The following is a 12,798-nucleotide window of genomic DNA, read 5'->3' as shown; positions in this document are numbered from 1 at the left end:
ATAGAGAGAATATCTGCTTGCGAAATCTCTTTCCAAATCTCTTTCCAGTTTTTATTCCCAATTCATCTGTACAGTTGTAGTATGTATCTTGTCTTGCCCTCAGTAAGTGTGGTATTTTTCTTTTGTCTTTGTACTATAATTCTCAGCCTAGTACAGATTCATGTGTAAAGAGATTACAAGAAAAAAAATGATAGGAAAAAATAGTAGTCTTCAGATTGCTAGATGTATAAAATTTATGTATACTTGCATAAGAGATATGTATTTTTTTAAAACCCCAACTGCATTTTTAACAGTAACAAGAATATAAAAAATCTTTACTGTGCAATATATTTTCTTTCTTCATGTTAGTATACCAAGATAATCTTGGTATGTTCCTGTCTTCCATCTTTAAATGTGTGCCTTCCCATATAAAGTGAGAAGTCAATTAACTTCCTTATTCTCTGTCAAATTAAATTTTAAGCATTTCTATGGTCAGACCCAAACACCCAAGTCTTGGCAGGCTGACAGGACAGGACATCTGCAAGTGGGCCTTAGACCTTTTGCCTCCAGTTATGTCGGCCAAATGAGGAAGCTTCTTTATTTATTGATAAGACTCCTTAAAATACAGGCAGTAACTGTTATTGAAAATTAATTTATAAATTTAGGTGAGCTTCAAACTAGTTACACTACCCCCATTCTCTCTCCATGGAAACTACCCAATAGTTTATTTTTCCAGTAAGAATGCATCTCATTTTTAACCTCCTTGTAACTGTGATTTGGTCTCCTTTTTTTCCTAGCCTTACCTTCAGCTGGTACAATATTTCTTATGACCTGGTGTTTGTCTTCCAGTGTCTTCATAGTTACTGCATTTTAATCTTCATTTCTCAGATTATGTCAAAACCTTCCAATATCCTCTTAAAAGCTCTCCAGGTCTTGATCCCTTAAGGAGTCCTGCTCTGCATTTGCTTTATGTTCGATTACTCTAATTTGAGCATGGGTAATCAGATTTGTATGCGAGTCTTCACATAAGGTCATAACAGTTTCTTGTACCTATCCGTTTGCTTGATAAGTATCTTTTTTAACGTACAGAGATATTGTTGTTTTTACCCTCATGTCCCCAGGGCTTTCAAGGACAGGATGGACTATTTTTTTAAGAATGTAGGTCTTTTGACTAATGGAATCCTCAAAAGTGGTCAGGTAAAAAAATAGATATTTTATTGAATTCATTTGTTATCATACCTGAGGTGATGGACTAGAGGTTGTCTTTCAATTACATTTTTGTTGTTGGCACTTTGAAAGCTTAATGATGTGTAAGGATAGTTGAGACCTTCTTTGCTAAAAGGTCTTTCTCAGAATGCAAAGAGCTGCCACTGTGCATACTTCTGACGATTGTACTGACAAACTGGAAGACAGACCATAGAATGCACTGAACATTTTAGAGGAGATGGAAGGTCATTATTTTGATATTTTTAAGAAAATTACTAAATACTTTCGATTTCTGATTGCTGGCAAAGTTTCTGTTTTTAAATTTTGCACAGCCTCAAATACATTTATAGCCTTGGTCTGGACTGTCATGCTCCACCTGTTCTCCTCTTTCAAGAGAGGTCTAAAAACTCATAATATTGCTTGCTGATCTCTAGGAAAGTGTACAGTACATCTGCTGCAAAATAAGTATGAGGAAATAGAAAGTTTTAGCTCTAACTTCAGATTGCTTTTGCACTTGAGAGTTTTCTGGCATTGTTTGTATGATATTGACTTTTATGATCTTATAACCAACAGCAAGACATTTATTACATAATAAAAGTGAACACACTAAAAATAAAATCCATCAATCTTTGGTTATTACCTGCAAAAGAAAATTAAAATATCAATCTTAATGCGAAAGATGTATTAAAGTTTTAAAGGTGCTGTATACTCCTAAATGATTTTCATAGCTTTCAATCTAGTACAATTTTGCACATCCTTAGAGATGGACAGACACAGTTTAGTAAATGCTTGCAAAACAAGAAAGCTGTATCTTTCAAAAGTGATACAATTTAAGCATTTTATCTAACAAATATTGCAAAGGTTCATGTGTGCGCAAATATAGAAATTAGCATGTAACAGGAAAGAAATTTCTTCTGATCTTGGGACTGTATACAAATAAGATAGCAAAAATAAATCTAACAATTTTATTTCTTTCAGCCAATAAGTCTGGGTGAGTTTTTCTTTTGTTTGTTTGGATTATTTGAAGAAAAAAAAATGCAATTAAGCCTAACAAAGACAGTCTGAACAAAAATGTTGCCAGCAGATAGAGGACCATGCTGAATGCTGCAATAGCTAAGTATCTGTGCCATATAGACCCTTGAACATTGCACTTGACACCTTGTAGTGTAAATATGGCTTAATTATCAGGTATTCCATGAACTTACACTTTGTATATTTTTGGTTTTATGAGTGAACTCTTCCTCTCCCTAGAGTAAACCTAGTGAAATACATTAATTTTTGATGAAATAATTTTAAAGAAGAATGCAAATTGATATTAGGTAACTTGCAGACTAAAGCTTTCACAGGTTAGTTGTGTCCCTGTGGGTGTGTGTGTATGTGCACATGTGCAGATGACAAACAATTTGGAAATATCCTTCTAGCAGTAGATTCAAATCAAGATTTTTTTTAACTCTGGAGTTGAGAAAAATTTCCTGATTTCCTTTTGAAATGAATAAAGGTGAAAATTCTGTTCATGACTGACCATTAGGAATGTTAGCTCTTCCAGTCTAAAGTTGAACTGAAGGTTAAAGCTCGGAAAAGATGCTCAGTTTTCTGAGTAGAGACTTCAGTTTCAATGCCATTCTTGCAAGAAAATTTTGCATTTTTTAATCTCCTATTTCTGAGCTTATTGTGTTCAGTTTTTATGGGTATAGTAATTACCTTCCTCAAAAGCTGTTTTCTTCTTCTGTAGCTGCAGGTACAGTTGAATGTATGTCTTCCATTTATGCATGAAATGGTAAAATGCAACTTCTACTGTAGCCATGTGGACAGGGTACCATGGGCTGTGCCTCATACCTATGGAACATCTTGACATAGGCCCTGAAATTTTCTGAAACCCTGAATTTTTCCACAGAGCTTCTGAAGTCCCTCCCGGTGTTGTAATTCCAAAGCACCCACTGATATCAAAGGACTATCTCATTTCCTCCTAACTTACGCTTTTTCCTTTGTGTGTGGTTTTGCCTGTGGCCACCAATTTAAGGTAATGTTAGAAAATACTCAGAGGACTGTAGTAGAGGTACTGTGGAACAGCAAAAAGTCAGCAAGTTTTCATTTGGCAAAACTTAAGTGCAACATGGAAAACTTTTCCAGCTGTTTCAGTAACAACAGGAAAAATAACAAATATGATATATCCTTGGAAAGTCATGTAAAGATATTGAAATAAATGGTAGAAAAACATTTACTTAATTCCTTTTCTTTCTTCTTTTCCCTTCCTATTTTTCCTAATTGGCATTAAGCTGCTGTCTGAATTGCTGCTGTCAAGTTCCAACTACTGTGTGTGGCCTATATAAGCTGAGCAACTGGTTCACGGAAGGGTGAAACTGACATAATTTTAACTGACATAAGCAGTTTGAGCTTTTTGTTGCTAAGGCCTCTAGGCGATCTTTGCAATCTAGTTGATGATTGTGACATCTGAGAGAAAAAATAAATCTGTTATTTCTCCTGAAAATTATTGTCAGATTGGGCCTCTGAATACTAATTTCAGCAAAGGTTGGGAAGTTAATTTTCGTAGCTTTATAACTGGTTTCAAATCCAGATGTCTTATTCATGTAACAATTAATAGGAGTTGGTCTGCCAGAGACCTCAAATCCTTCAGGATTTATCTGAAAGTATCTTTTATTTAACTCAGCTTCTTAAACCAAAATAGAAAAAAACGATCTACCAAATCAGGACATTACATTGCCAGTATCATGATGTCATGAAGTGGCAGTGGCAGTGGGATTGTTGAAGTGAAACATGAAAAACTTTAATAATTTCTTATTGCATATTTAGAGTCTTGCATTCTTGTGTGGAGACCATAGTAAAAAATCTTGGGTGAAATAATCCTTCAAAAGTTTATTCATTCCAGTGACATCTACCATTTATATTTTGGTTTGGTTTTTTTTTCATTATCAACAGCTGTTGTTTAATTTTAGGTTCTTTCTCTGTTACGATGCATCAGAAAGAGGTAGATGATAAAGTCTATAAAAAAAAAGAAGGAAGCTCTTTATAACTGAAAGCAGAGGATTACTATGTTTAAGGTGCTGTTTATATTCTTTCAAGAGGCATGTGTTGCAAATAAATATAGATTTTAGCCTTAGAAAGAGTCTTGAAAAGGCTATATAAATAAATAATTTTATACACACCACTTAAGAATGAGTAATTTGTTAAATATTAATTTATTTAATAACCTTTAATTGAAAATTCATTTATCACCAAGCTGTCATTTTTCTACAACTTTTAGTCCTGCTATCTTGTAGCCTTTTGCTTCTGTCTCATAATAAATATTAGCATTACATTTTAGCATACAGATTGTAAAAGGTTTGAATGCTTTTCTGCAAAAAAAATTAAATGTTACATGCACAGTTAAATTGAATAGGCATTGTTAGCATGCACAGTAAGATTGAATAGGAAGTTAAACCTTTAGCATTTTAGATCATTAATTATTTGCATTATGGATTTTGATTATGTGCATTTGTTAAAAATTTCTTCTGTCCAGGGAGATAGAGGTAGTGTATGAGGAAGGACTATCAGCCCAATTTCATTAATAAATCTTAATTAATAAGCAGAGCTACAGATTGATCTGTGCTAGGTTTTTATGTCTGTCAGAATGGTGAAAGTGGACATTCTACTTGAGGGGGAAATTGCAGAAAGACATCCTTGGTTATCCCACTGTGCACGTTTTTGCTAAGACTAAATACCAAGACTGCATAGATTATTCTCCAAACCGTAATTACTTTTTTTTTTTTTTCCACAATTGGAAAGGACTTGGGTGAAAAAAAAAGGATAGGAAGCATAGTGAGAGCACTCTAACTTTAGTTCTGTATAAAAAATCCATTATCTTAAGTGCTTCAGTGTAGTATACTTTATAATAGTTCTCAATACACAGAGAACATCAAATTATTTAATGAATCAAGAGCCTGTGACTGCAATCTTTTTGACAGTAGACCTCAGTAACTCTACAGGCAAATATGGCTCTTTCAGTGAAAATTTGGCAATGAATTTAAAGCTTGATGGATGCATATGATAGCTTTAGTTGACTAGAATCCTCATAATCCAAAGATTAAACTATTTTGTTCAATGTTAGGAACCTTCAAAGGCTAATTCATCTTAGGTCTAGACTAGAAACAGTGAAGCCTGCACAGATGAAACTGTGTCTATCTCAATATACTTCAGTCAGAGTTTTAGAAAAGCACATAAATAATGTAGTTGAATGCTTGATCTGGAAAAGTGGTGAAGTCCTGTGAACTATTACATGTATTATTGAGTATGGCTGTCATTCTCAGATCACTCATTTTTTTACTGGGTTTTAGGAGGTTGTGGTAAAGTGCGTGCCAATTTCAGGATAATATGTACCATTTTCTCTGAAGTTCTTGACAGAGGTAGTGGTAAGAAGATGCAGGTAAACATATCCTAGGAGACTTTAAAGAGATACAAGACTGACTTGCTGCAATTCAGTTTCAACAGTTAGCCAGTGACAATAGTTATTTATATGGCAGATGTAGATTTTCTGTGATGTGTTTCCTTGGGAATGCAGTTTATCAGAATTCATAGTAACTTTGAATAATGAATTTTTAATTTTTCTGATAGAACACCCTCTCGTAAAAATAAAAGCTGGCTTTTGGATTGTATAAATTTTTTTTGCTGCATGCATCAGATCTTTTCATGAAACTACTTCAATTTACAGCTCTTTGTAAAAATGTTTTGATTAGAAAATAAGAAAGAAATTTTTGTCTCAAATCCAAGTATTCTGCTGTATCAAAGGAGGTAACAAATTTTTATTTTTTGACTTGTACTGAACAAATGCCTGTGGTAACGTATCATGACTAAGGCAGCAAAAAGGGGAAAGTTTGAAAAGAGAGAGGTAGCATTTTCAGTAGTGCTAAAAATATGTAATAACATACAGCAATATATGCTGTAGTTTGTAATAGATAATAGTTTTCAGCTTTTTGGAATATAGTGTCTATTCCAGTTATTCTGATATCTTTATTTTATATGTAAGCGTTTTATTTTACATGTAATCTTTCTCATATATGTGAATCAAGCAGTGACTATTTTAACAATGTGAGTGAACACATTCAAAGAAATAATCTATTCTGTTAAATCTGCTGAAACAGTATAAAATAAGCCAGGTATCATAATGCTTGCCTCTACCTTTGATAGCAATTTACAAACAACCTCATTTAGTCTCCTTAATTCAAGAAATCTTAGGTCTTTGATCTGCAATGTGTAGAACATATATCTAAACATATATCTAACTCATCATTCATTAGAGTCTCAGGTGATTTTTGATTCCTTGCTAATAGTTAGAGAATATTTTGGTATTTTTGTAATGAAATAATGTTGTTAGTGAAAATGTTCTCACTTCTAATTTCTTTTTATCTTTATGTTTCTTGACCTTTTCAAAATTTTTTATATAACTTGGTTTGTAAATTAAGTGTAATTACTATCACTTAAATGCTACTGTGACTAACTGAGTCATGAATTAAGGGCGTGCATTCACTAATTGAACTTACATGGTATAATGGGGCATAATTAATATTGATATATTGATATAATCCTTTGAACCATTCTGAGGATATGCTTGTATCGAGTAATTAACCTTCTCAACATGCAGGTTAGAGACTGGCATGGTTTTGCTTATTCTGTAGATGGGTAGAGTAAAGAAAAAAGGAACAACACGGTGAAAGAATTTGTTCATGGATCAAATGTGGCCTCTGAAATGATACCTGAATTCTATGTGAGCTTTTCAGACCACCATTTCTTTGACACACATGTTTCTCTTCTGTGCTCTGTTCATGATGCATTTTAGTTCCCTGCACTTGTTTGTTCTCCTTTAAGGGAAATCAAAGAATTTTAGTTTAGAATTTTAGTACTGCTTTAGTGAAAGGAAAGGTGTGCCATTAATAACTTTCAAAGAAGTTTGAGAACAAAACCAATTGAATTTTCCTTCCCCCCTACACACATTTTTTGTTTCTTGCAGATGGAGGAGTATCATCTTTAAGATGATAACTTGTTCAAACATCTTTCAAATTACTAATAATTACAAATGATAGTAAGTTTCTGCAATAAAAACATGTGTCCATTCATATTTTCCCGATGTCACTGGGTAGTTCCCTTGATATTTTCTGATTACTTCAACAAATACTGACTTAATTTATTTTCTAGAACATGAACTAATATGTAACTAAGAAGAAAATCAAACTTTTTTCTATACTTCAGGCTTTATTTACTCTCAGAGGACAATTAATTATTGGATTATTTTAAATTTCTTTTTCAACACCTAAATGAAAGCTGTACATGAAGGGCTTTCTACTGCCTGCACCTAAAATTATGTTGTATGAATATCTTTGCAATATTTATAAGGTAGAATTAAAAAAAAAAAAGTTCTTTCACTCCATTCAAAGAAAATCAGCAGTATATGTAGGATACTTTTCTTGAAAATAGATCTGTAAAGAACTTCATTGAAGGACAGTTAAACCAAGAACTGAGTTTGAAATTAGCTTTGAAAATGATGACATCTATTAAAAGCTGAAATGTTTCACACAACTATATTCCATAACCTAATTTCACCTTGTTTGTATAAGGAATCATGTTTAAAAAAAAAAAAAAAAAAAAGAGGAACAAAAACTGAAGCCAAATAGTAAACAGAATTGTTGGACAAGTATTATTATTTCTTTCTGCAAATTCTAACATTAGTGTATTTCATTGTTTCTTTTGGCAGTATTACCTAGTCATACATGTGGAAACCCAGGAGAAATACCTAAAGGAGTGCTTCATGGAACCAGATTCAACATTGGAGATAAAATCCGATATAGCTGTATCTCTGGTTACATTCTAGAAGGTCATGCCATGTTGACATGTATTGTGAGTCCTGGGAATGGTGCATCGTGGGATTTTCCTGTTCCTTTTTGCAGAGGTAAAAAATAAAGACATTAAATATCTTTTAAATACAAACAGCAGATTAAATAAATTTATTTTGAAGTGGGCTTTTTTTCCCCCCCTATATTAAAGCGTACTAATGCACTGTCTAAAAATTCACACCATTTAACTCTAGAGTTTGCATTCAGAGATAGATGTAATCTACTCATCTTTTTTTTCTTTCTGTTTATGTGGGGCATAGCTATATCAATTTCATGATAGGACCTTTTCAGTCCAGGAAAAAAACTTCAGTGATGTAAATTTTGAAGGGTGGTCCAATCACTTTGAAGGGTGGTCCAGTCCCTTTGAGTTCTACTCCTGCTCAGAGCATGGATAACTTCAAAGTGTGTCAGATTGCTCAGGGCTTTGCCTAGTTGAAAATTTAATATCTCCATGGATGAAGATTCCAAAGTCTCCCTGGAAACCTTTTATGGTTCCCAGCTGCCCTCATTCTCACATCCAATTTAAATTAGAATTTTACAGATTATGTCTACTTCCTCTTCTCCTGTTGTGGGTCTATGAAAAGATTCTATTTCCATTCTGGCTCATTCCTAAACTAAACAGTGCTGTTAGATTTTCACATATCCTCCACATATCCAGTCTGAAAAATCCTTTTCCTTCATCTTCTTGTCTCATACAATGCGTTCTTCAGCATCTTGAAGTTTTACTGGTGATTCTCTGGGCTTGTTCTAGACTGTCAATGTCAGTGTCTCTTTTGTGCTGAAGGACCCTAGGTAGGACAAAGTATTCTAGATGGGGCCTCCTAAGTGTCAAGCAGATGAGCTCTTGATAGCTGCTGGCTGTGCTCTTGGTCATGCACCCCATACAAGATAAGATTTCAATACTGCAGAGATGCACCATACACTCAGCTTGTGTTTCACCAGGACTTTGAGTCCTTTTGTCAGAGCTGTGACCTAGCAAATAATTTTTGTGTGGAATGATCCTGGTCCAGGTATAAGACTTAGCATTTCTGTTTGGGAATTTAATGAGGTTTCTGTTATTCTTCCAGCTTGTTAAATCCTGCCATAAAAGTCTGTCCGAATGGCAGTCCTGCCCTTCAAGACATCAGCCCATAACATCTTAATTATCACTTCATAAATAAGTTGAAATCTGCTCTGTTGAAGTCCAAGGTGTTGATTCTATAAACTGTCTTTTTCACTTTCCTCAAAATATTCAGCTAATGGTTATTGTGACCACAGCTGCTGTTAAATATGACTTATCTGAATGCTCTTTACTCATACATCAGGTTGGCCTGTCCAGTACCTACATTAAAAAAAATATGATATCAGGTATCTAGTGCATTGCTTGCCCTCTGCTATGCTGCCATCCCCAGAGATGGTGGTTTAAGTCTCCGATGATAACCAGACCTTGTGTCTGGGAAACTTCTAGTACTTTCACAGTTTTGATCACTGCACAATCAGATGGCTTGTAGCAGATATTAACAAAAGTGACCTCTCTTGACTTTCATTTCTCATTCTCGCCCATAGGAGCTCAAGAGCTTTTGCCTATAGTGCAGCAGAGAGAGCTCTGTTAATTCAAGATCCTACTTTGTGTAAGGAGCAGCCTCTCCTTTCTTTCCTGAATTTCCTAAGAGTCTGTATCTATCCATTGGAGCCCTCCATTCAGGTTAACTGTCCCACCACAGTTCTGTGACTGTAACTGCACTTTCAGTTTGTCCAGTGTGTGTCCCACAGAGCACATTTTCGCATACAGGCACTTCAAATGGCTTCATGTTGCTTTGTGAGAGGGAAGGAGAGAAACATTCATTCCCTTGTCCCCATGTCTTCTCCCCTGGGCCTGTTCTTCTCTATGCCTTTAGGTTTTGGTGTTTGCCCATGACAAACTCTCTTCACTAGGTCAGCAGAACTCTTGCCCTGTTCAGCCAGGCAGATCCTATGTCTCCCCTCCTGTCCTCATTCCTTGTAGGGGACCCTGTGGTCAAAGAGGTCAAAGCCCTGTTGCCCAGCACCAGCTGCTTAGTAAAGTGCTGTTCTGCTGGAATCTGATACTCCTACCTGAACTTTTGCCCTTAAATTAAGGAGAACCCCTCTGGTCTTCCGCACTCTTCAGCCTGTTCTCATGCCCTGTGGACACCCTTTGCTGCTACTCCTGCCACCCCCTTGCAGTATTATTGGTACCCATGTGGATGAGCAACAAAGGGCAGCTGTTTTATCCAGTAATGGTTCCTTGTGACTTGAGGGCTCTTGTATCTTAATTCCTCATAGGAAGGAAATATTTTATACTTGTCTGTGCTCAAAAAAAAAAAAAAAAAAAAATCAAGGGTCAATAATCAAAAAACCCAAAAAATATTTTGGCCAGGTCTGTTTTTATCCTTTTAGTAAGACATAACAAACAGATGCCAGAAAAATATACATAAGTCCATGGTATCATCAGTGTCTACTAAATATTTCTTACATTTCTGCAGACACTGTCTGTTTTGGCACTGTTTGCCTGCATGCAGATATCTTTCACAAGACTGAAATTCCATCTGTAATTTGTAACTCTGTGAATTTAACCTTTTAATAAAAAATCAGGAGTGCTCCTAAACCTCCTGCAGATCTTACATGAAATCCAAAGAATTCTGTGGACAGTCTGAGAACAAATGAAGATCATAACAGAGAAGTTATTTAACAGTTAATGACTTACGTGAGCTAAGCCATTGCCTCAGTGAATTTTTAGAATTCATGTGGAATGTGGATTTGATGAGAGATTTTAGACATTTCTTATTTTATTTCATTTTATCAGTCTGAAGCATATGGCATGAGGTAGCCCTTTGCATTCTCTATGACTTCAAGCAAGACATGTTCCCCTATTGTTTCTCTAAGAACCTTGATCTTTTCCATGAAAGCATCTTTTCTTACAGTTCTGTTTCCAGATGGTATTCTTCTTTCTTGTCATCATAAACTAATTTCATGGCACACATTCAAGATAACATAACAGAGTTAATAAAGCTCTGAGGCTTACTAAAAAAAATCATTACAGCCTTGTTCTCTGTGGTATGTTTCCCTAGTTTTGCTGATACTGAAAAAATACTACTTTCTGCAGTTTTGTTGCATAATAATTCCAGAAACATTAGGAAGCTGGTTTTCCATAATTTATACATTGACTAACTGTATAGCTGCTGGTTTTGCTAGAAGAATTCCTAGTGGATTACTAAGTCTCCTGGAAGATCTAGACAGCATTGACTCTTGTCTTTGCCATTTTGTTTCTCTGGCTGCTACTCAGTTTCAGAAATTCTCCTTTTAAAGTATAGCCATAGTGAGAGTGGTGGAGCTGGACTGTGCTGAAGGATCATTGATGGCTTTGAATGAACTCCGAACAGAAATCAAATGAGTAAATGAAATTTTTAGAAAGTTTTGAGAGTTTTACTGTGAGGATATTTACTTTTTTTTTTCTCTTTTTCATCTTTTTTTTTTTTCCTTTCAATAAAAATCTTGGATCCCCCAAATAGGAAACAATCACAGAGAAAAGTTCAAATGTAAAAGATGAGGCAATCCTGCAAGATGAGGCAATTATTAAAACCTAATCCTGTTTTTTCATAAGGTAAATAAGAGTAACTGTGGACTTTTCAACTATTTTAAGAAAGCCAGGAAGTTTACTTCGAGTTTTTGCAAAAAATATCTCGTAGGTATATACAAATACACTTACAAATTATACTTTTGTATCCTTACAAGAGTGAATCAATGGCTGACCTATATCCTGTTAGCATAGTTTTTTTTCCTGACAGTTAAAAAGTTCTTTGTTGTCTCAATCTCAGACACCATATAGTGTCACCCAAAACATTTGCCTTCTTTGTCTTGAGGTTGAAATACTGCACAGTACAATCTGAAACATTTTGAAAGTTAATTTCATTCTCTTCAGTAGTTCCACTAATAGCTGATTTATGATATGTGACTACTTCTAAATGAACTTTGTATAATTAGGTTCTCAATTCTCAGTAATTTTGAGAATCCCCAGTTGATTATGGTTGCATGAGTCAAGATTTTTATGAAGCTAACATTAAGAATACAAATTGGATTAGTGATATTACAATGGTAAGGTTTTTCTCACAATAAAAATAGCTGTGAAGGAAAGAACATGTAATATATTATCATTAAAAACACATCCATCTATTGGAGGGAAAATAAAGAAGGCAATAACATAAAAAAGATCTTATTTCAAAAAAGTCCAAAAGGAACAAGTAATAATTAATCAGGTTTCAGATTTTAGAACTATTGTTGGAGAAATATCGTGGTTAAAATATGTGTTTTTACATATACACACATACACATATATTTATGTATGTATAAAATTGAAAAAGGTATTCCTTGATAAAAGATGAAAGGAAAAAAGTCTATGATTCACTTAGAATAAAATAAACTGAATAGAGAGATGCAGAGCTGATGTTTTTGAAAAAATAGCAAAGAGAAATTGATGATTTTGTTGTTATCCATTCCTTCTGAGGTAGCAAGCAATTCTGTTATAATTTCAGCCTCATGTTTAGACAAATGCTGTTATATAAGTTTAAGGAAGAGAAAAATATGCCATATTTATCCATGTTTACAATTTTAGAAAATTAAAAAGGAAAATTAAAAGAAAATTTTCCAATAATTTTGCTTAGTGATGTTACATTACATGATAAAATGAGAATATTTTCCTTATATCCACCCTATAGTCTCTAATTTTTGCAGTGAC

At 34.3% G+C, this 12,798-nt stretch overlaps 1 protein-coding gene across 2 annotated transcripts in view; it reads left to right on the top strand.

Moving 5' to 3' along the window:
• Positions 1 to 12,798, top strand: part of CSMD1 (CUB and Sushi multiple domains 1) — a 1,065,169-nt gene that overhangs the window by 535,470 nt on the left and 516,901 nt on the right. For both annotated transcript variants that reach the window (XM_038133051.1, XM_038133050.1), the window contains exon 4: positions 7,928 to 8,122. In XM_038133051.1, the coding sequence (XP_037988979.1) occupies positions 7,928 to 8,122 (195 nt within the window). The remainder of the gene's footprint in view (positions 1 to 7,927; positions 8,123 to 12,798) is intronic.

The sequence above is a fragment of the Motacilla alba genome, chromosome 3 (genome assembly GCF_015832195.1).
Source record: "Motacilla alba alba isolate MOTALB_02 chromosome 3, Motacilla_alba_V1.0_pri, whole genome shotgun sequence".
Classification (NCBI taxonomy): domain Eukaryota; kingdom Metazoa; phylum Chordata; class Aves; order Passeriformes; family Motacillidae; genus Motacilla; species Motacilla alba.
This window is presented reverse-complemented; position numbering and strand designations above follow the sequence as displayed.